The sequence below is a fragment of the Pituophis catenifer genome, unplaced genomic scaffold (assembly GCF_029215685.1).
Source record: "Pituophis catenifer annectens isolate HBS135680 unplaced genomic scaffold, rPitCat1.0.hap2 SCAF_2, whole genome shotgun sequence".
Classification (NCBI taxonomy): Eukaryota; Metazoa; Chordata; class Lepidosauria; order Squamata; family Colubridae; genus Pituophis; species Pituophis catenifer.
Window position 1 is genome coordinate 220,181,700 of NW_027256882.1, and position 25,540 is coordinate 220,207,239.

The window sequence follows — 25,540 nt, forward strand, 5'->3', positions numbered from 1 at the left end:
TTTTTTTTTTTTCTTTTCCCTTTTTGCTTCCCTCAGGGGGGCCGCCACCCATTTCCTCCTCGCACCCTGGTGGAAAAGGCTGCCCGAAACGGACCCCACAAATCAGATACGGGCAGGAGCGAAAGTCTCGGGCGGGGATGGAGGCCACGTGGAAGGGGTTCCCTACGAGCATGGCGCCTTTCCACCACGGGGTCTGCTAAGAGCAGGCTGGCTTTCACTTTTCAGGGTGGAGTGAGGAAGAAATCCGAGCGAGTCTTCAGTTCGGTGACCTTGCTCCACATGTAGGCGGCGGGGTCGCGGGTTTCCAGACGCTTGTCTATGCTGCAAACGTATGCAGGGGAAGAGCCGCCAACGCACATTTCCTCCCCCCCCCCCCCACGCCACCCCCGTTCCTGTTGTCTAATCGGTAGCGAAGAAGCAAACTTTCCCGCTTTGTAGCCCGATTCAGGGTCTGCAGACAGACCGGGTTGGGGTTTCTTTCGCCTCACCCTTCCCCCCCTCCTCCTGTGAAGGAATTTTCCACCGGGCGGTGGTGTTGCTGCGCTCTTTTTTCGCTCTTCCAGAACTTGGAACTACGAAAAACGCTCCCCACAGTTCCCCCAAACGGGCCCGCTTTTCAGTCCCCTCTAGAAGGGGAAGGAAAGTGAGTGTAATGTGCAAAAGCAAGCGCGTTTGTAAAATGTGTGGCCAACCTCTAGTACTGTACGGCGGTGATTAAAAAGGAAAGACAGGGAGAAGGGAGAGGAGGGGGCTCGGGAGAGGGAAGGAATGCATTTGCAGCAGCAGCAGCGACGGGGGGGGGGAAGGGATGTATGCGTCGATTGTGTAATTAAATAATAAACCGAAATCCTGAAGTGTTTTGAGGAGAAAGCTATAACGAAGGAAGGGCCAGAGAAAGGCGCTCTCGGTAAAATACCCTCCCCCTCTGTTGAACTTCTAGGTCTTGCAGAAACCAGTACACCGAAGAAAGGGAAAGAGTGTAAGGGAGGAGGAGGAGGAGGAGGAGAGGAGGAGGAGGGGAAACCAGAGATTGATCGTTTTGAATTTTCAAGAGATCATTTTTATTACAGTGGGCGTTTGAAAAGCAGGCTCTGAACATTATCCACAGAGAAAGGGGGTGGAGAGAGACACAGAGGCAGAGGCTGCTGCTGCTGCTGCTGCTGCGAAAGAAGCCCAGCGTTTGCGCGCTGCTGCGAACTGTTTCTGCAGCCTTGGGGGACGCGCGCGCATACACACACACACACACACAACACACACACACTCCCGGGTTGGCGCTCTACTGCACAGCGCTGTTGCAAAGTTTCGCCTGCCAGGATACGCCAGGATTTTCCTGCTTCGCCGCTGCAACCTTGAACTTTGGCAACGTGGTTGATAGTACCGTGGTGTATCCCGCTAGCTGCTTTTCCAAAGCGCTTGGAAATCCGGGAGAAAGGGGGAAAAAAGGCAACGCGAGGAAGGAGAGAAAAAAAAAATCTCGAACCCCCCCTCTTAACTCCCTGCATTCCATTCAACCCCCACCCCCTACCCCCATTCCGCCTCCTTCTGTCCCAATTCACCAGCAGCCACTGCAAACAGCAGCAAGAGTGAACCGCCGCCGAGAACAAGAGGGTTAAAAGTGTAGATTGGATTTCACCCCGGGAAATCTAGCGCTCGGAGTGAACTTGAATCTTTGGCTATTTAAGGAGGACCGGGGCTGGTTGCGAAGTTGTGGCGATTCAAAGCAGAGCTTGCTCCGGATCCATCTTTTCCTTTTGGAAGCGTTACATGATTGTAAAATGAATAGATGAAGCCGTTGCGCTTTTGATACTTTTCCTCTCAGCAGAAGTGCTATCTTAGAGCGAAGTCATGATGTATTCTCCCATCTGTCTCACTCAGGTATAGCCGCCTTTTTTCTTTTCCTTTATTTTTTTTAAGGGGGGGGGAAGTAAACTTGGACCGAGTTGCACCGAGTACCGATAGTTAGAACTGTTCAAAGGAATATTCGTTCCGTCCTTGATTTTTTTGGGGGGGACGACTAACAATGTATGTACTTATGGTATAAACCTATTTCAAGGTGTGTGTGTGTCTGGGGGGGGGGAGGATAGGGACTAAATATAAATATTTCAGAATGACAATGATAAACGAGTATTATTAAATCACTCTTGAAGGAAAAAAGTGATTAGAATTAGCATCCACGTCGTGTAGATTCACATGAATTCGCCACAAAATAATGGTCCGTTTTGCAGACTATACTTAACCTGAAAAAGGAAAGTGTTCCCTTATTTTTAATTAAGCAATGACTGGTAACATAATACCATCCCGTGCTGAATTAATCATATATACTTGACGCTGGTTGGAGAAAAGGTGACTTAGCTGAAGGCTTTCTTTCTTGATTATCCTATACATTTTTTTCCTGATAAATTCCAGTACTTGAAACTTTTCGAAGTCAACACCCAAGGTCATAAGGAAAACTGAATCTTTCGTGCTATATTAGGCCTGCAGACACTCGTGTATTTTTAAAACCGAGTGATTGTGTATACTACACATACATGATTTTACTTTGAAGAACATATAGACAAAATGTACGTTGATTTAACAGGTAATGGTTTCCATTCACATAAGATAGTTAGAATTGCAGCACATGGTGTGATTGGAGTAAAGGTTAGTGGCATAGAAGTTTCAAAAGGAAAAAAAAAGCGCAGTCGATCCAATATAAATTATAGCACAGAAAATGCCTTTGAGATGTTCAAGTGTCTAAAGCATGTGACATTTGTATCATTTTTTCATTCATTAAATATTACAGGTAGCATGTAAAAAATCAGGTCTGATTAAAATCTTAGGGTACAATTTGAACGTGTTAATGCATACAAATATAACTAATATTTGTGGGAAGTAGGTCTTTGTTATGTAATATTTTGGTTGGTATTATGATCAAAATAATAAAACTTTCCTTTTGACAATTGGAAAGCATTGTAATTCTATTGGACTGGAGCATTCACAAATTATGAATGAAGATTTAAACAATGATAAGGATTATTCAGTGATTGGATACAGTCCTGTAGCTTTTTGGCTGACACGTTTTTATTGTTTATATTTTGTTTGGCATCAAAGTGTGATTAACTTTGGAATCTTTTTAGCAAGTAAATGGGAACTTTACTGATGGAAAACAGGTGTAAAAAGTGTTCTGAGGTATTTGAGAAATTATAAAAACTCAGCATTTACACACCAGCGCGCACACTTTTTATGTCTCTTGATCAATTGGCAGAACATTGTAAAATTCAATATACTGTTTTCATGTATAACATTTAATACTTAAGGGGACTTCTACCAGCCACATGAAATATTTGTTAGTTTCCTATGATTCCATTGCAAAGCCATGATTACTGGTCTAGGATCATATATTTGGGTTTCTGTGGTGATAGGTGTAGCTGAAAATTTAGCTTAGTTTTTAATGTAATATGCTTCAATTGTAACATAAAGTATAATCCATTCTTGTTTCTGGCCTAATGCCTCAGTTCACAGAAGTGTTTTAGAATAGATATTTGTGCCTGAACTTATTACAGGGAAGTATAAAAATTTTCCTTGGCTGTTATTAAGTAAGTTTTATCACTTGCTTATTTACCATAAGCATAGTATTAAATGTCACTTTGTCTTTTCCAAAACAAAATAAATTATTTAGGTGTAGTTTGCATGCAATCTACAAGTCTGAAACAGTTTTACGGCAAATCTAGTATCGACCAATTTAAGATAAGTCAAGTCAAGTGTTTCAACAAAATGCCCACTAGTTTTGAAATGAAATGTGTACTGTTTTTTGCCCAAATGATTTCTAAGCTGGTTTTCTATTTAGTTTGTGAATTTATAATTCACAGACTTGAAGAATGAATAGCTGTAAGAACAGTTGGGACAAAATTCAGACCCCCCCTCAAATTTTGAATGCATACCCATTGTCCCATGTTTGTAGAGCAGTTTATGATGAATATAATATTGTACTGCTGGTATTTTATAATATATTTGTTGTTAGAAATCTTAGGAATGAGGAAAAGGAATATTTGATAGGCTAAAAACTGTACAGAATATGCATTTGATAAACATTTTTTTAAAAAAGAACCTATATAAAAATAGTAGTTAGATTTTAGGAGCGGTTATTTTATTGTATGGTTATGGTTACCTTGGAGTCAAAATAAGTTGCATTGAAATCTATAAGATATAAGAATAAGGTGTCAATAGACATTTTATATCTTGGAAACCTAACCTTGTTAAATAAAACAGAGGATTATCTGAACATTCCTTCTTTTGTGTAATTAATTTAAACTTAGTTTTAGGTCCATGAATAGTTCCCTATGTTTGTTAGTACTCACAGCTGAAGTCTTTTTTTAAGAAGTAGTCCAGCAGTAAATACAGATTTACGGTATTTTATATCTAAGTTAGAATTGCTAAATTGAACATTAAACGTAAAGGTGCGTACCTTTGAATATATCTTTGCAGTGTTAACTTTATTTTGTGAAATAATATTCTGAATTCATTTAACAAACTAATAGGAAGGTAAAATAGAAATGGGAAATCATTTTTCATTTTTTTCTGGAGAAAAAATAAGTTTTTTTAATAGGGGAAGGTAAATAACATGAAGATATTGTGGAAATTGACCATGATTGTAGCGTAAGTATTGTGATTTAAAATAACTAAGAAGCTTGATTTATCTGTTACAAAGTTGCTCTTTGTTTTTATTGCAATCTATGCAAAATACAACTTTTTTTTACATTGTGCATCTTTCAAAATATCAGATTTCATAGTGAGTGTATAAGCATTTTTGATGAGAACCTATGTAACATAAGTTTTACTTGAGAAACAGTTCTTACTTGAACAATGTTTTGGATTGTTACAATAGTTGATATGTATATCAGTGACTGTAATTTTATTTAAATATGAATTTTATGCCAAGATCTGTTATTTAATGCAGGAGTTTAAAAACATGAACATATTTTTTTTATCAGATAACTTGGATTTTATAGCTGCATTTTTATAGCAGTAAATACATTCTGAAAACTTTATATGTAAAATTAGAATTTGTAACCAGTGTGCATAATTTTAAAAACACAAGAGTACATAGCAATAGTAATCACAGAGACCATGCATTTATCCTGTTGCATTCAGGTAGGTCTCTAGTTACCTAAATGTGATTAAAATAAAGTAAAATTAAAATCCAAAATTTCATAGGTTTTTTTTTTTGTTTGTTAAAATGCCAAATACCATGATCTGAATTGTCAACATCACAAGATCTTTGATTGGAATTTATGGGGATATATATATATATTGTAAAATAATTTTTAAACAGTACTGGACATAGTTTCTAATCATTCAATACCTAGACTTTTTAATAATTTCTTATTAAAGTTAGAAGTAATGAATGAAGTTTCTTATTAAAATACACGTTTTACTAAGATTTCTATAGCACTCAATTTCTGAGAAAAAGAAACTAGTAGTAGTAAAAAAAAATGGCATCAGAGTGCACTGAGATAGAGAAGTCTTATCGAGGGCTGTGGTTGCTCTAAGCTGTGCTCTCTTCCCACACAAAGAGCAGATTGTGGTTTAACTCTTTCATTAATGTAGTTTGTGCCCTTAAAGTAACAGAAAACTTAAAAGTCTCTGGGTAGAATGGCTTATTGCTTGAAACCTTGTTTTAATTGTATTATAATTCTTTTTATACCCTGTATTTCTATTCTAGTTTGATTAATGTCTGCCCTAAAAAGGAAAGAGAAATATATAAAACCAAAATTGAAATAACATTGCAGGTCTTGCAGTACTTCTTGAAAAGTCTTACTATAAGGTGTTATTATAAAATCTTGCCATTTTTACTTATAAAAATGCAGGATTCAGTTTAAAAAACATTTCAGTATTCGGTGTGAATGTTTTGCATGAACTTTTGTTGAGTATTAGTTGATAGTATGAACTGTTTGATAAAACTTTACAGGAATTTTGAATTGAATAAATACATTTTATGTTCTCAAATTTAAATATAAGATTCTTAATTGGAAAACAAATGTCATTAATTTTAAGTATTTTATTAATTTGTATGCTACATTTTGCTTGAAAAGTACAATTTAATTATATCAGGACTAATTTTAGCGTCAATATTTTACAGTATTATGATATAAATTCAATTTGAATTAAATATGGTCTAAAAAATAATAGGTCAAACAAATGAATCTGTAACATTGCCCTTCTTTTGCCACAATTTTCTTTAATCTTATAATAGGTGCCGGGACTATAGAGATAATTTTTCTTTGAAGTAAATTATATACTGTATGTGACAAAGACGGAAATTGAGGCAAAACACCTTAGTAGTTCTTATTGATCAAAATAAAATAATTGCTAATATCAGCCAAAGTTTAGTCAATTGAAACAAATAATAAAATCTGTATAAATAGTTAGGTAAAGCCTGTAAAAGGAAAAGTTTTCAAGTCTAATATATCTGTATTTTTCAGGAAAAAAAGTTTACCCAATAATGCAGTATTAATGTCACACTGCCACAGAGTATTAGATCACAAAGAAGGCAAAGTTTGTTTCAAATTGCCCTTTTTTTGTGTGCCTAATATATATATGTGTGTGTGTATATGTGTGTATGTATGTGTGTGTATATATTGGAGTGGGATGAAATAATTATTACATACTTGAGAATCATTCTTGAGTTAATAGGTATAATCCAGTGAGATTTTGTACCCCACAGTGGAATGGAACAAATTGGTTCCATGTAATTTTCAGTATTTTTAAAACGTTTTTTTGGTAAAGTTATGCAGGGAAACATGGGCAGCTGGCGAATGCTATAAAATACCCTAATTTTATTAGAACATTGTCTTTTCTTTGGCCTTTCTTGCCTTACTTCTTGATTTCTGTGGTTATTCTTGCTAGAACAATACTATGATAACTGGACTGTTGGGTGATTAATAAGGGATTAAGTTATATTTTCATTGTTCATGGTCTTTGTGTTGTCATCGGTCTCTTGCTGATGACAAAAGTGGAAACTACATAATGCAACATTGAACATGTATACCATAATGTTTCTGAATACAGAAGATGAATGATTTGCAATATTAACTTCTACATATATATTTTTACTCATTTGTCTTAAAATTTGCTGTGCCAATATTTCTTATTTGTTAAATCATAGCCAAAACATTCAAAATCCCAGAGCCATTTTGTTTGATTTTAAACTAATATAATTGTATGTCAGTTTGGAACCAAGCCCAAGAAATTGGTATATTATAAAATATAATACTTCCCTAAGTGAATTATAGACATACATTTTTATAATACGTATGTATCTTTTCTAGGAATTGTAAGCCTGCTAAAAATGCTTAGGAATCCTCGTAGCATAAGTTTGCATTTTGCTCATTTTCGCCCCCCAAAATAATTGTTTGTGATTGTATAAGTAAAATTGGTCCCTGAAGTTTTGTTTTTCTGTTTGTTTCTTCCAACAGGATGAATTTCACCCATTCATTGAGGCACTTCTTCCACATGTCCGTGCAATTGCCTATACGTGGTTCAACCTTCAGGCTCGAAAACGCAAGTACTTTAAAAAACATGAAAAGCGAATGTCAAAAGATGAAGAAAGAGCAGTCAAGGATGAGTTACTTAGTGAAAAGCCAGAAATTAAACAGAAGTGGGCATCCAGGCTTCTCGCCAAATTGCGCAAAGATATCCGCCAAGAATATCGAGAGGATTTTGTGCTTACTGTTACTGGGAAGAAGCACCCATGCTGTGTATTATCCAATCCTGACCAGAAGGGCAAGATTAGGAGAATCGACTGCCTTAGGCAAGCAGACAAAGTCTGGCGCCTGGATCTAGTCATGGTGATCCTTTTTAAAGGTATCCCTCTGGAAAGTACCGATGGAGAACGGCTCATGAAATCCCCCCATTGCACAAATCCAGCACTTTGCGTTCAGCCACATCACATAACAGTATCAGTCAAGGAGCTTGATTTGTTTCTGGCATACTATGTACAGGATCAAGGTAGGGCTTTTAAAAATATTTTATTTATTTATTTAGATACGTATACACACATGGATATGAATACCCCAAACCATCTTTTTGTTTTTTTTAAAAAAAGTTGTAAGCATTTCATATATCTTTATAGATATTGATATGAGCTTGCTAATGTATGCATTAGATGCAGGAGTATCCAAAATACATATTAACATTCGTTATAAAAGTTGAAAAATACTAGGAATGATTTTGGTGTTAAGAATATATTCATAGCATATACATTCATAACAATTGTATTCATCTTTTTAAATTCATAGCTACTTATTTGCCATTGGTCTGTCTTTATGAAAATAGAACTATTAAATATAAAAGAATGAAAAAATGGCATGTTATTTTATATATTTATATATAATTACTCAGTAAATATAAATATGTGATTGGGCGCCTTTCAGTGTTCATAGTGTGGCATTTCTCCAAATTTTGAGTTAAATAACTTCTGCACACATTTTAAACATTGCTTCGATATGGTTGTTTTAAATTATAATGTAGTGAAAAACCTTTGTAGTTAACGTTATGATTGTATATCTACTTAGATTATTTGTTTTCAATGATGATATTTGATCTAATGTAGAATTTGTTATGTTTTTTATTATGTACATTTTTTACAGTAAAGCCTGTAACCATTATGGTAGATTGTTTCTAGAACCACATAATAAATACGTCTAAGTTATAATCATGGAGTATTTGCAGATGGCGGCTTTCTACATAAATTGGCCTGGTCCTAGAAACTGCCAAAAGAAAGATGGATGGGGAATGTTAATATAAATATAAAAAAGTAAAATTATTTTTCATGTTTATGGTGATACTACCAAAAGACTTGGCTTTTTTTCTTGGTATTCTTAGTGTTGATTTTGTATAATTCAGTCCAATATTGTCATTGCTAACTTCTAACTTTATTCAGTATACACTTACTGTATGGTAACTTTACCGTGAAGAACAAACATTTACCATAAAAGCAGACAGTTCTCTTTTTCAACGAGAGCAATTATAAAATGTAGCCTGGATTCCAGTTTAGAGCAAGCGAATACTATTTACGTTCCATTGGTTTCAATGTGAGTTTAGCATGGCTAACTTTCTAAGATTTGCTGTGATATGCATTTGAAAATTCTTGTAATCTAAATCTGCAATCCTTGAATGGGATTGAAGAAGACCTTCATTTAGGATTATATGAATTTAAATACACTGCAAATTAATCTTGAAAGAAAAACTATAGTGAAAATTTCGATCTAATTGTATGAACTATATATTCCCTTAAATACTCAGAGTATCTAAAAACGTAATGTTTAATAACGGAAACAAAGTGTTAAATATAGGTAACATAGTTATGTTAAACTATATGTGAAACAATAAAGTAGCCAGTGACTTTATGATGGAATGTTTTACTTAGTTGCATATTATCTCCATTAGAAAGTCACCTGTATCTGAAAATAAAATGGATACAGCATTTTTATATTTGTGCATATGTATTTCTTCAGATGCTACGTTTGCTTGCATTGAGACAAGGATTCCTGTAAAACACTGACGATATCAGATGATATCAGGGTTTGTGTATGAATTGTCAAAATAACTTCTGTAAATGCTTTCTAAGATGATTGGATTTTCCAATATTTTTTCAGCTAGTGACAATTATGGATGAAAAGTTGGTATTTCTATATTAGGTTACCCACAGAAGGACACTATCACAAGTGATACATATTTAGCTAATAATCTGCTAAAGGCTATTTTGGATTTACTGTTTTTGTGGTAAAAATATATTTTCAGCCATTTTTCCTTTGTATAGAAAAAGATTCTAGGTTTGAATTATTCTCAAGGTAGCTGCCTCTTAATCCATTGGCAGGTAGGGAATGAAGGCTGGTTACATATATACATGAATTATATCAAACTAAAATATTGTACTTGGTAATGGTTAACGGGTGGGATGATAAGAAAAATTCATGGACAGAAAGTTGAAAAGATAAAATTCTTGAATGAATGAAAGAATAAAATACAGCTATATTGAAACATTGGCAAAAACATGAGGAAGAGTAGTTTGAGAGCCAGAAATGGTTGCCAGTGGCACCAAGGTTGGCATTGGACCTTCTTTGTTTAGACACGAATGCCTGTGATTTGTTAGTTGGTATCCGCATTGCAGAGCAGAGTAATGCTACAATATATTGATAATTTCTTGATATAGAAATATAAGTCACTTTTATGATTTGCTGGAGAGTATTTTTAAGTTTTTTCAAATCTGCATTGAAGGGAGAAATATAGACCAGTCTACCAAGTTATGATTTTGACAGTATATAACTCTTTTTCTTAAAAAACTGCCCTCTCTCTCTTGCCATCCCCTTTTTTCCCCCAGAATTCCTACCTTAAAGTTTCAAAACACAAGAGAATTAAATTCTTATTTGATTGATGTTGATTCCTTTTGCTAGCTGGGGGCAGAAAATAGTCTTAAAATAATTTGTGGTCTACAGGTGTGCAGATGAAGCAAGAAGCCTGTTTTAATAACATTTATTTAAATGTTACATGTTCTAGTTAAATTCATCTCAAAATTAAGAATTAGGATTACAGTATCTTGCTTAACTTAAAAAGGATATATTTATTAGTTTCTTTTATTTGGTATAGGCTGTGTTTCAGTCTATAAAATCAATTGGTAATATTTGATTCAATCAGTACAGCTCTTATGCTGTGTTCCGTTTCTACAAGAACCGCCATTTTGTTTGTCAAGTGCCAGCAGAGTGGGGGAGGAAAAGCAGACAATGTGCTTGATGCCAATAATGGTTGCCAGTGGCACCGAGGTTGGCATCAAACCCTCTTTGTCTAGTTTCTGAATGCCTTTGATTCGTTGGTTGGCATCTGCATTGCAGTGGGCACATTGGAAAGTTTTTTGACAATCACTGAATGAAAGCTGTTGTATTTATTTGCTGCAGTAGAACTTCAAATAAAAGAAATCTGTCCTCTAATAGATAACTTTTTTATTCTATAGCAGCACATTTTTAAAGTTCCTCTTTTTTTTTTATTGAAATGAACTATTTTTGGTGTGTATTTCTTTTCTAAATAATTTAATCCTCCTGGTGTTTGCTGTTCTGGAGTTATACAGAAATACATGCTTTTATTTTAGGCTGTCTAATGCATCTTGGGATATATTATGTGTCCTTAAAATAATTATGATAACACATAACACACAAAGCACACAGAGTTTCTGAGTCTTATTTATATGTCATGGAATTGCACCATGTTTGTTATTTCAATAAACTTACATAACTAATTCAGCTTTAGCACATTGATTAAAAATATTAGGAGTTTAATATTGCTTCCATTTATCAAGCAAATAGAAATATATTTTGTTTTCCGCAGAAAGATACAGTTTATCCCGGTTTGTTTTAGTTTGGGTGCACTTGGATTTCCAGATTGTAAAACATCAATTATTTTTGTAAGTAAGCTGCATGAGTTGGCACCCAAGGCCAGTGCAAAGACTAAGGCATTGCTGCTGTTTCCTAGATAGTATTAATATTGTTTTCATGCTAACCTCCATTATTCCCTTAATTAATAGGCTAGCAGTTTTACCTAAAAAGCCACATGAAGGAAATCTGGCCTACATAAGTGCTGAAATGTGTCATGTCTGCAGAAAAAAAGGGGAAACAGATCAGGTGACTGCTAGTTTGATTTTAGAATAAGAGAAAAGAGAATAGTTGAGTATAAGAATAAAGTAAAAATGTGTATTTGTGTATGTGTGTGTATATATATATAATATATATATGTTTGTGTGTATATATATTTATATATATCTATATATCTATATTTAGTGTGTATATAAATATATATATATATATATAATATATTTGAAACACCCACATGTTCTTTGTTGGCATTATATTCAATTCACATGCCGTCTACATTTGTAGCTTACATGTAGCTTATATATCTTGGAGGAATGGTAATAGTTTATATTATTAGTATCATCTTGGGATAATTTTTTAAAGCATTCACAATTTGCAGCTGTATTGTATTCATTGGGGACATTGATATTAGGCATTGGTTATTCTTCTCGCCCTCCTGGTACGTATTAATGCAGTAATAGATACTAAGATAGAATTTATTTTTAAAGAAGTTTTAAAAAAGGAAACTTGAGTTAAATATTTTTTAAGTTGTTATTTCAAATTATTTTGTGTGTGTTATACATTTTGACTATATGTCGATTGATGTTAATAAATGTAAATAGAATGAAAATTTTATCGGTTAAAATAAATGTTGAAAACAATAATCTGGACATGTCAATTTAACAGTCATAAAGGCTAATTTAAGGTACAGATTGATTGCTTTTAGAAGGGAAGTATTACAATGCAGCAGAATTTAAAACATAATCTACTACTTCTTACTGAAACAGTTGCAATATTGACTGATTAAACTAACTTTTAACAGTGTGTAGGCCATTTTAGAAGTATTAGAATGACGATTTTGAGAAGATACATTTTGCACACAGTGAAATGACAATTTAAAAATTAGATATTTGAAATAAACCATGTAGTAATGCAAAAACAATATAGTTTAATTGGTATGTGTGTGTGTAATGTACTTCACATGAGATATGAAGTGCATTTCTATGTTTCTAAGGACTTCAGAGGGTATAGATAATAGTCATTTGTTCATGCAATTTTCTATGTAAAAATTACTGTAATTATGTTACAGTATTATTTCTACAGTTTCTGTAGAAATCACGAGTACTATATTATTTATGAAATAAAGTCAAGTCCAGCGATCTAGAAATATGAGCATAGTCATTGTGGTTTGTAAACCACATTGTAACCTATTGTGAACTCAGCCATGGTTTAATGCAATGCTTCCCAAAGTTTTAATCCATGCAGAATAGAATCTGGATTGCTCACCGGGCCAGAGGGTTAGTCTTCCAGGCTTTCGGACTCGTGCTGGAGCCCATCCTCAGGGAACTTCTCTCTACCACACATTCTGGTAGAGAGAAATTCCTTGAGGATGGGCTCCAGCACGACTCCAAAAACTTGGAAGACTAAACGTCTGGTCCCATGACTGACCCAGATTAGATCCTGCAACATTATCCTGGGACACATATATTTGCCTTCATTCGTAAAATATTTTAAGTCAGTTGTCCCTATTGTGATTGGATAATGGGTTTGTGTATTGTTACTCACAGGAAAAGCACTTTTACTGAAGTTTGGGTAATTTACCCAAGTTTGGGACATACTGGTTTAATGTGATATGTATACCCAGCCATTTAAGATATTTGCACAAAATGGCTGCTGCCAAACTTGAATGTATCTGGTGACTCATTGTTTCCCTTGCATGTAAAAATGTTACATTTGTATTGATGTCACTCTTCAGTATTGTATTAAAATATTCATTAGAGTATTACATATTCCAGCATGGTTCACTTTTCAGTAGGATTTGGCATACAATTTGGTGTATTGAGCAAAATGAGTGTTTTGTGTGATGTTGGAATTTTCTTATTAGATATAAAGCATATCAATAATATTAAAAGTATTAATATGTTAAGGATTAATATTGTTTCAAAGTGGGCTAAATTTCTCGAAAATCTAAAAACATTCTTAATATCTTGCATGCCAAAATAAGCATAATTTTTGTCTAGTCATTTTAATGATTGCAATAACTAATTCATGTTCTGGACCGGAAACTTTTTAAAAATCCAATCTTTGGAAAAGAAGCACTTAATTTTATTTAGAAATGTAGGAGGTGAATTAATCAATTGGCTCAGAAAGGAGTAAATGGATATGCAACATAGTTTCTTAGCTATTACAATTTCTTGTTTTACCTAGCGCTATTTCTGAGGGTCTCTGGATTGTTTGGAATTATAAGATGGAGGGGACCCAGCAGCAAGGCAGATCAGTTGAAAGAATGTTGCAGAACTAGCTTTAGTAAGAAGTAATGCTTTTCTGCTCCTATAAACGGATCTCTAGAAACACCTCTTATTGCTTCTTAGTTTGTATTTGGATAGGAAGATAGATGTTTAATGTTTTGAACCTGTTAATTTAGGAAAAAGAATGGTGTTTTCTAATATTTTGAGGTAAAATTAGAAGTGGGTAATAAAATATTTAAAGGAAAGTGCTTCAGAATAATTTCTGCTATGTAGTGTTGAACAAATTCCACTATATAGAAATAAAAGCTAGTGCATAATTACTATTTAGGTTAAAGATTTTAATTGATAATTTGATAAAAGTTCAGTTTTTGAACTTTTCTGGAAAGGATATGTCTTTATAATATACCTTTATGACATGAATGTACAGAATTTTTAAAGGACAACTCTTCTTGAGATACTATATTCATTTTATTTTTGTGAGAAGAATCCAGATGGATGTTTGTTCATCAACAGAGCAGTATTTATAAGCAGAACAATTTTCTCTTTTGATCTGTGTCCCTCAATCTGCTATAACAAGTAGTGGGCCACTCTAGTGTTAGTTTAAGACTCAGGAGGAAGAGAGACAACTGTTGCACAAGCAGAAGCCCATTCATGCAACAGTAAATGTCAATAATAGATGGAGAACATTCTTAAATTAGTCTAATTTTATAAAACCTGAATACATTAAGCTTCAATTAGATGGTTGATAATAATCATGCTTGATAAGTTTCACAAGTTTTTGCAAAGGATGACATAAAATCCAATTACTAGATGTATTTAATGTGTATTCAAGGTAATTTGGTCTTGTGGATATAAGCTAAATGCATATTTGTAATTAAAGAATGGTTTTAAAGATGGAAATAACAGTTGTTGCTGGAACTAATAATTAAGGGATTAGAAAAGAGATGTAGCAGTTATTATTTTTGCTGTGGTCCTAAAGAAAGCCCATCTTTTAAAACTGGTACTTACTTTTATGAGACATTTCACACATTAGCGTCATGAAGATTTCCTTTTTACTTGAAGTAGTAGATTCAGAGTATGATTTTTCCTCAAGTTACTAGTAGAGGAGAAAGGGATTAAATTATTTTTGCCATCTCTATTCTGATTAATTATCAGACATACTCACTTCTGACTGTGTGTTTTAAATTTACATATTTAGGTCAGAGGTGGGATTCACTTACCTTCCCTACCGGTTCGCAAATATGAGCGCCCTAACCCTAACCCACAGACGCCGCTACCAGTTTGCTCGATCCGGACAGAACCGGCTGAATCCCACCACTGATTTAGGTGTAGTTTGACCCTTAGATTTGGATTTTTACTGATTAAATAATGCTTGTGTCCTGTATGCCACTTCATATGTTGCTGGACCATAGCATATTGGCCATGTTGTTTGGGAGTCTAGGCAGTGGGTTTATTGTAGAATCTGGAGGTCCATGTGTTGCCATCTCCCACATTATACTGTCATGGTCCACAGAATAATTCATGAAATAGGATAGATCTTGGCTATTTTACAGAGAAAAGGTTGTTTATTCTATGAAGTAAAAATATCTATTAAATAATTAATCATTGTCACTTTTCTGATTTAATAATTTGAGAAATGAAAAAATATTGGTTGTGTTTCCAAGGATGAGAATGTACACATTGCATAGAAGGCAAAGAGTCGTTGCCAATTTTGATTTGCTTGCATATGTATAATTCACACTTGTAAGCATGTTTATCTAAGAAATGTAATATAAATTAGTTTCAAATCATTGTGAAGAAAGTTCTTGATAGATATTCTAAGGATTCTATTCTTCCATAGACCTTCTAAAGACATTAGAAGGATTATTAAGGATTCATAGGGCTCAAATTCTACTGGTCTTCACTGCATAAAGTGCTTAAATAAAATGGACTGAATGACTTGGGTTGTTTTACATGATGTCATGAATTCTTGTGCTTTGCAGTTTGTAATATTTAGTGGCTATTATAGGTATATCTATTTTATATTTCTTACTCAACCTAAGGAGTAACCTGTGGAAGCTTTCCAATATTTAAAATAGTTACCTGCTATTTCTAAATCTAACCTATGATGCTTTTAGAAAGAATAATGTAGATAGATTCATTTTGAATATGATGAAGATTGAGCATAAAGAGCTTTCTGCTCCCTAAAAGTAGAAATTATACAATCATATGCATCTCTCTATGTGTGAAGATCAGTTTCCAGAATTCTTAACAAAAACTGTACTGTTTGAAAATTCTGGGAATTGAAGTTTATATGTTTAGAGGTCACCGAAGTTGAAGAAAACTGCTATAAGCATTTTTAGGAGAAAGTTCCTAAGGTATTAACAATATTGTTTACATTATAGTATATCTCACATAATGAGATTTTCATCAGAATAAATTTCTAAAATTGTGCTGCAAATTTAGCATTTTAAAAAAACTAATACTTTTTTGTTTTGTATATGGATATATATATATATATTTTATTAACGGAGTGTTTTCAGTGCTGTGAGATGAAAAGATGTGAAAACTACTCTTGGTAAAGGCAGCTTGCATTTTATTCTGCTGATGTCTGAGGTTTCTAGATGGATTACCTTAAATTTGTTATGCCACGTTAAAAGCCTTGTTTTATGAGGCCAGTCTCAGCTCCTGGCCTCAGTGTCAGGAACCCTGCTATGTGATGCAACATGTCTTGTTAGGTTTAATTGACCAAAGCTGATTTGTTAAAACAATTCATTTGAACAAGTAACTTATGCCCAGGCCAAGTTGCTACCTGAATCTTTTGACCTTGACTTGTTGGGGTCATGAAAAGGCTATGAACTCCTTGACCTTTTTGTTGTATAGAAGTGTCACTGTTTCTTCTGGTTCTTTTATGGAAATAGCTGACAAGCAGGCTTCAGTTTTGACTTTACACCCCAGTGGGCTTCTAGGCAGCCTCTGGAATTACTATGTCTTTTATTTAATGTGGTCTGGCTGCAGACTTGGTTTGCTTTTGTCTGCTGACAATGATGGGGACAAATTGGCAGCTCTTGTTTATATAGAAAGGATAAGGAAAGGATTTCTTGTTTCTAGAAGGCTAATTTTAGCTCTGTGCTTCCCTAAGGCTGTCCCACATTAAAAATGTGCATTTTAAAAAAGAAGCACACAGTCATTTTGAATTCTTTTTCTGAACTTTTATGACAACCGCACTAAAACTTTTAGCAGTTCTGGATAAACCCCTTGGTATGGACTATGAAACCTGTTTTTAACTCTGCTTGGTTTTTTTAATATTTAAGTATTTATATTATTCCAGCGTTAGTTGGGAAATATTGGGGTGATATATTTGTACACTACTTCTAAATAGTATACAAATACTGGATATTCAGGGATTTTGTGTTTTCAGTATTGTAATTATACAAGTTCAAACAAAATTAGTGGGCTGCTTATGAATAATATATCAATTTGAATAAATAACTTGAATAGCCTGTTAATTTGAATATTCTAATGCTGGACTGCATATCAGTTTCTATTATTGATAAGTTGGAAGTTCTCAAATAAAGATTCCATAGGTGATATATCCTCTTCCTCATTTTAAAAGCCCTTGCTAGCCTAGCTGCCATACTGATTCTTGAGGGTTTCTCCATTGTGGGTGGAGACAGCAGCCAGGAATGGGTGGTTCTCGCCTGTTCAGCTTGAAGGACTGAGACTATGGTGTATAGATCAGTTTTTTCATCATATTGACAAGTTCCAGAGAGTTCAATGAAAGAACTCTGCATAAAATAGAGGATCCATGTGGTAAATGTAGACGTGAGAAAAGTAGGTGCTACGTGTCAGTCTTACGCATAGCATGTTAATGTCAGTGAAAAAGGAAGCATGTATTCTGGAAGGATTAAAACAGCTGCATCTTTTAGAAGATTGGTAGTTGGTTTAAAGGCTATTCCCAGTTGTCTACGTGTGATCGTGTTTGCAGTTCGGTTGGGACCTCCAGCAGAGAAGCTGTGCCAAACTTGTTTTGAAGCAGTTTAGCAAGCTTTCTAAAAGATGCGATTGATTTGATCTGTTAGAGAGACATACCCAATTTATGCTAATCTGCTTTGCAAACCCCCCTTTTGAATGCTTTATGGGGTCTCACTGCAAGGTCCAGGTGGGGGGAGTCCATTGCATATATTAGAACCAAACAATAAATTAGAACAGTGCAATTTTAGTCCATCTCATCTCCTAGTAGGCTAGGTATACTTAAGAAAATGGAACTTTATGTGAGAGTCGTTTCTCACATGGGCAAAGAAAGACAATATGACAACAGATTTGCCTGTGACTAAAACAAGAGACAGATGGCAAATAGGCTTTCTGCCTCAAAGGGTGGTGGTGGTAACTATTGCATAAGATGGGCAGGAGAAAATGACACAATAAGGTTGTTTTTTGGTTCTGTAAATAAGACCTACTTTTGAATTACAGCAGTTAAAAAAATATTTCATGATAGTTTCTTAGGATTTTTAAAAAATCTTAGCATTTTAAAAAAATAATTAATTATTGTCCAGAGTATTTGGAGAGAAACTTGTCTACTTCCTGGATCAAAGCCATAACCATTGATAGTTTCTTTGCAGGAAGAAGTGAAAAAGTGCATCTGTGGAAACAGCTAGTGCCGTGATGGCGAACCTATGGCACGCGTGCCACAGGTGGCACACGGAGCCATATTAGTGGGCACGCCAGCTCAGCTCTGGGGCGCATGCGCGGGCCAGCCAGCTGATTTTCAGGCCTTCTGGGCCCACCAGAAATAGGGAAACAGGCTGTTTCCTGCCTCTGGAGGGCCTGGGGGCGGGGTGGGGAAGGCCCGTTTTTCTTTCTTGCCTGACTCCAGATCCTCTCTGTGTATCTGGGAAGGGCGAAAACAGCCTTTCCCACTCCAAGCCTTGGAGGCCCTACGGAGGCTGAAAGGGCCCATTTCCCGACTCCCGGTGGGACAGGAAGTGACGTTTTTTCCTGTCCCCAGCCTCCAGAGACTCCTAGAGAGGCTCCTAGAGACTCCTAGAAAGGTTCTGGAGGCTGGGGACAGCAAAAAATGTCACTTCCTGTCCCACCGAGAGTTGGGAAATGGGCCCTTTCAGCCTCCATAGGGCCTCCAAGAGAGTGGGAAAGGCTGTTTTCGCCCTTCCCAGATACACAGGGAGGATCTGGAACCAGGTAAGAAAGAAAAACGGGCCTACCAGGCCAGCATGTGCCAGGAGCGGGGGGGAGGGGGTTGCTCATGCATGCGCGTGGGCACGTGCGCGCGCGACCCTCCCCCGCCCCCCCGGCACGCGATGGCAAAAAGGTTAGCCATCACTGAGCTAGTGGAACCATAGGTCAATTGTTAAAATCTCGTAAGGCATATATTCCTCACCTTTTAAATAGATATTGATGGAAGAATCCATTGATGATTATGTACCATCAAGTTGTTTTTGAATGCCAGTGACAACATAGGATGACTCTTGTCCATGACAATCTACCCCTACCTGTTCTTTCAAATTTCCCAATGGTGCACTCATCACCACTGCAACTGAATCATCCACCTTGATGCTGGTTATCCTCTTGACTTTTCTTCCATTTTTCCAAGTATTGGAGCCTTTTTCCACAGAACTGGTTCTTCACATAAGGTGTCCAAAGTAGGATAATTTGAGTTTGGTCATTTCTGCTTCGAGAGAGAACTCTGGGTTAATGTATTCAAGGATCCATTGGTTTGATTTATTCCTTTGGCTATCCATAGTATTTTCAGAAGTCTTCTTCAACTTCTTCAAGTTTAAAGGGGTCATGTCGTGTTTTTTTAAAGTCCAACTTTTACTTTGGTAGAGTGTCACAGGGAATACTATGGCTTGCATATTTCTGATCCTTATAGGAACTAACATATCATTTGAGTATCTTTTATAGCTTCCTTTCATATATATTCAACATATAGTTCAATAAATAACGGGACAAAATGGAAGGATCCATGTGTACATTTTAATATACAGATAGTCCTTGAGTTACGATGGCAATTAGGAGCTGAATTTCTATCATTAAGCAACACAGTCATAAAGTGAGATGTCATGTGACCGCATCATTTATCAAGGGGAATACCGCCACTCAATGTAGCTGTTATTGACTGAATCTCACTGCTCGTTAACTAAGGACCAATCCCAATCCAAGCCATTCTCAGATGGTCCCGCCCAGTCCGAAGACTTGGCTCTTCCAAGGTAAGGTATTACCTCCCTTTAATTTTCCCCAACTGCCTATCTCCACCCTTTGGGCTGCCATACACCTTGCCTTGCATGGTGGCAAGCATTCATAAAATTGCATGACTCTGGGGTTGCTTGCTATCCTGCAGTTCAGGGGCTTCTTGGCACGCTTCTGCAAGGAACCCCTGAGCTTCAGTGTGAAGCTGCAGCCTCCAATCCTGCAGGATGAAGCCTTAGCCTAGCCCAGCAAAATAGTGCAAAGCTCCAGCTGCAGCTGCCCTTGCCACCCTGTACTTGAGATCCTTGATTGCCTATGCTCTCCTTTACCGGCTGACTTATACTATGTTCTTGCTCCTGTTCCTGACAGGGCATGCCCAGCCTGGCTCTTGGTGAGGCAGCTGTTGGTCACGTGAGGCCTTCTTCCTGAGGTCTTGTGAGGAAACTGCCATGTGCAACCTTGAAAAGAAGCCCTTATGCAGTCAGTAACTAGCCTTGCAAAGGGCTGTGCTGGGTATGCTTGGTCAGTAGTAGGAACAAGGAGATGGTAGAGTGCAGTAAGCCAAAAAGGTCGAAATGGGGGGAAATAGCTTGCTAAAGGAAGTTGAAGCATCCCTGTGGTTATGTGCGTGGGTTGTGAAGTGTCCAAATTTTAATCATACGATTACAAGGGTGTTGCAATTGCTATAACTTTGGGACCAGACATACCCTATTTTTGGGAGTATAAGACGCACCTTTTTTCCTCAAAAAAGAGGGTGAAAATCTGGGTGCGTCTTATACTCTGAATGTAGCCACACCCAGCTTCTCAAACGGAAAGAGGCTGAAAAAAGCATCAGAATCAAAGCTTCAGAAAAGAAGTCCCCAAACAGAGCTTCAGAGGCTTTTTTTTCTGAAGGTCAGTTTCGGAGGCTTTCAGAGGGAGGAAAAAAAGTTTTTTTGAAACAAAGTTTCAGAAGTTTCAGAGGCAGAAAAAAAAGCAAAAAAAAAAAAAAAGCAAGGCACAGAGCTCATAACCAAGGAAACTGTTGCTAAAATTCACCTGTGGGAACAGCTAATTGGGGATATTCCAGGAGGCCCATCTACCCACCAATCAGCTTTTTTTTTAATTTTCCTCCCCAAAAACTAAGGTACGTCTTATACTCTGGTGCGTCTTATACTCCGAAAAATACAGTAAGTACTATTTGTTTATTGCTGCCATAACTTTGAATGGTCTCTGAATGAATGTTCATAACTTGAGGACTATCTATATAATTAATTACTTCTTATTGCTGTCATCTGTTGGATATATGACAGCAAAAATGACCTCAGTCAGAATGTCTTAAGACCTTTTTTTTTTTTTTTGAAGTTTGAAGAGAGAAAATACCAAATATTTACTTGTGCAGGTATTAAATTTAATTAAAACTTTCATTAGCCAGGACAATTAAATGTAAAGAATAAGACTGGCTCAGCACACAGCGTTGCAGCATAAAAGACACAGAATAACTACAAAAGCAGATGAGAAAGATAAGAGCAAGGGGGAATAAGCACAGGCACTCATTGTTAAACTTACTGTATATAGTAGCTTTTATGACTCACTGGAGTGGAAAAAAGTTCTGAGGGACAAGTGATGTAATTTGTCTTCCAGGAAATCTAACATGGCCCTGCTTCTGTGTCAGTCTCCTGCAGCTTTTCTAATCCTGTATGGAATCCAGCCTATGTTTGCATTAATTGTTGGTGAAAAACTTATGTGGACAGTTGGTGGTTGCTTCAGGTGTTACATGTATTAAACCTGTGCAACTATATTTTCTACAAAGGCAACTGTATATTTTAGAGAATAATGTCTGAATATTATCCTCTGCATATAATTTTGTATTCCATCTTTATTTTCTACAAATTAACTCAAGGTGGCGAACATATCCAACGTCCCTTTGACCCCATTTTTCCCACAACAACAACAGCCCTGTGAAGTGAATTGAGCTAAGAGAGAGTGACTGGCACAATATTACCCAGCTGGCTTTCATGGCTAAGGTGGAACTAGAACTCAGGGCAGGGTGAATAAAAATCGATGATTTTTAAAATAAAAATAAAAATAAAAATCAGATTTTTAAAAATGTAAATCAGATTTTTTTTAATTTAAATCGGATTTTTTTGATTTTTATCAAATTTATTTTAATAAAATGCTTTTGGAGTAAAAATCTATGGATAGTTTTCTATTTAAGGTACATTAATAATTTAGTTTATTCATCATGAAATGGAGCTTAGTTACGTAACATGAGGTTGTATATTCTGCAATATTTACATTTTTGGTAAATTCATTCAATGAATCCAAGCTCTGCAAGCTAAATAAGAAACCTTCATTTTGTTTGCAAATAATAATATTAAAGATTCTAACTACCAGCAAGGATGAGTCCTTACATTTAAAGAGCATTTGTCATTTCAGATCCATCATGGCAGCGGCTGTTAGTGGGCATCCATTCCCTTGCTGCCTGCCACGTCCCTCATTTCATTGTGTCACTGCCGCATCACCAGCCGTCCCATTAAAGTTAATGGGACTGTGGGTTAATCAACAGCGGGTCAAAGGAGGGAGCTGCTGCGGGACAGAGATGATAGTTGCTCTTTAAAAATTATGATTTAAATTGAGTTGATTTAAATCAAGCCTTTTTACTAGTGATTTAAATTATGATTTAAATTGTAATTTAAACTGTGATTTAAATTGTGATTTAAATCATGATTTAAATCGATTTAAATCAAATTCACCCTGACTCAGGGCCTCCTACTTTCTAGCCTGCTGCCTTAAAACACTAGTCCAAACTGGAATGCTAGTTATTATGTAATGTTATGGTATAGAACAATTGTGGGTAGCTTTATGCCATATGTTTGTGTCAGTATGAAAGATGGAATAAGTAAGAAATTTTCAGAGCAGCTCAAAAAGGCAGATCTAAATTTATGCAACACATGGAAAGAATACTTGAATGATATATTTGAAGATGCCACAAGTTATAATTCTTCATATGAAAGATATCCATGTAAACTGGATCATGTAGCAGCATTTTGGAAAAGTCCTAAGATGATAAAATGCCATGTTGGGACTGGCCAAAATTTCGACAGCCCAGGCTTTTAAAAGTTGTGAAAAAACATATGGGAATTGTAGTGTTTGGAATCCATCACACAGAAGTTCCATCTCAATTCTTCTGGAACTGAAATTTACCTGAAGAGCTAGATTTTGAATTGGGAGGGATGTACATGGATGTACAAATGGAGTTTTTAGTTCAGAAAGTGAAAAGTAAACAGTTTGTCAGTGAAAATTCATTCTATTTCATGTTTTCTTAAAACATAACAGTAATACAGTATCTATTCCAGTGCAGCCAGAAGTGGTTCAGAACTCTACATTGGAGAAGCCAACCAGCCTTTAGACAAGAGGATTACTCAGCACAGGAGAAATAGCCCCACAGGACCAGAATCAGCGATATAAGCTTCATTTAAAAGAAAAAATTATTATTTTGAGGAGAATAATGTTATTTGAGATGACCTCGAAACCTGACATTCACATTTTGGACATAGAAGATAGATGGTTTGAGAGACGTGCGAAGGAATCATTTATGCCAAAGCAGGGGTGAAATCTAATTTTTTTTGCTACCGGTTCTCTGGGCGGGGCTTAATTAGTGGGCGGGGCTTGGTGGTAAGGTGAGTGGGAGGGCGTGGCTTGTTGGTCAGGTGGGCGTGGCCAAGTCAATGTCACTTCTTTGCCCTTTTTTAACCTACAAAACACAACACAACACAAGTGGCTCACCCACAATATAAAAGCAGCTGTGCTAGACTCAGAATGGCCCCTGCAACAAGCAGGAACCTCACACAGCCACAAAAAGCCCAATAAAACAACTTTCACACTTTACACACACACAACACAACACAACACAACACAACACAACACAACACAACACAACACAACACAACTGGCTCACCCACAATGTAAAAGCAGCTGTGGTAGACCCAAAATGGCCCCTGCAACAAGCAGGAACCTCACACAGCCACAAAAAGCCCAAAAAACCAACTTTCACACTTTACACACACAAAATTCCACATACAGCTTTGTGAGATTTTGTGTGTTTGTGTAGTTAGAGTGAAACACTACAGAAACACACAATCTCAGAAAGCTGCACAAATATTTTATTTTAATTTATTTTTATTTTTATATAAAAGCAGCTAAATTTAAAACTTCCTAAACTTTAAAGAACAACTAAACAACTAAAAAAAGAACAACTTAAAAAAAAACCCAATTAATTATTTTTTTAAAGCTCCCAAAGGGGAAAAAAACTTAACCAATAGAACAGGGGTTTCCAACCTTGGCAACTTTAAGACTTGTAGACTTCAACTCCCAGAATTCCTCAGCAGCTTTGCTGGCTGACGAATTCTGGGAGTTGAAGTCCACAACTCCCTGCCTGCTTGAATGCAGGCAGGGAGATTCAGTTGCTTGCTGATGCAATGAATTGTAGGGATTACAGCAAGGCGTTGCGACCAGCAGCTAAGGTAAGCAAGCTGAGGGGGGGAGGGGGAGGGATTTTTGCTACCGATTAGCAGGCAACTCAGCTGACATCATCAGAGCTTGGCTCCTCAGAGCCATTTAAAAGAAAAAAAAGGCTCTGATGATAGTGAGGCTCAGCTGGGCATGGGGGGTGGGGGCAGGGATTTTTGCTACCGGTTCTCCGAACTGCCCGCCGCCATTGTTACCTACTCGCCCGAGCCGGTCCGAACTGGGAGCATTTCACCCCTGTGTCAAAGTGAAAAATCATTCCTACAATAGAGGTGGAGGCCTCAGACACACAACCTGTCTTCACCCCATTTTTTATGCTACGCTCTTTCAGTCCCCCAGGAAAATTAAGACCACTTCACAGGTTCCCCAGGGAGGCCACACTTAATGAACCCTAAGAATTTTAGGAGTTGGTAGAATCTTTGCCTACTCAGATTCCCTCTAACCGATTGCTCAGACTGAAGAAGCTGCTTGGATAGCAGCGAAATGTTTCAAACCAACAAAATTAAGTCCAGTTGCCATGAGTCAACTTCCGAACAGTAAAAGTTGTTAATCTGCATTTGCTTCCACATGTCTGCATTTTTGGATTAACAAGAATAAATAATACTAGAGGTGCTGATACAGATGAAGTGGCAAAATGAAAAGCGGAGGTAAAATGTAGCTGAAGGTAGACTTTATGGCTGACAGGTATGCAGCTCTATTGTTGGCACTATTCTTGAAAGAGGTCCAGCTGTTTGTGTGTAATTTCGGGCCTGAAGGAAAGCTAGATTAGCTCATTTGCCCTTTCTCTTGACATTTTGTAAATTACTGATCTTCAGTGGTATCAGAATGTTGCTCCCTGAGGTATTCTGCCTTATCCTATATATTTAAAATATTACTTTATACAAAGCAATAAAGAGATGAAATGAAATATAACCCAGGCATATCTGACACAAATCAACCATTCACCCTCACAAACATAAAAAAACTAAAATGCAGTAAGTTTGATTTAGTGAATAC

At 36.2% G+C, this 25,540-nt stretch overlaps 1 protein-coding gene across 5 annotated transcripts in view; it reads left to right on the plus strand.

Annotated features, from left to right (window-relative positions):
* The first annotated feature begins 1,180 nt into the window (after positions 1-1,180).
* The window catches only part of NFIB (nuclear factor I B), a 223,769-nt gene continuing 199,409 nt past the window's right edge, over positions 1,181-25,540 (plus strand). For all 5 annotated transcript variants that reach the window (XM_070938595.1, XM_070938596.1, XM_070938598.1 and 2 more), the window contains exons 1-2: positions 1,181-1,875; positions 7,455-7,986. In XM_070938595.1, coding sequence (XP_070794696.1) covers positions 1,846-1,875; positions 7,455-7,986 — 562 coding nt within the window. In that variant the 5' untranslated portion in view covers positions 1,181-1,845. The remainder of the gene's footprint in view (positions 1,876-7,454; positions 7,987-25,540) is intronic.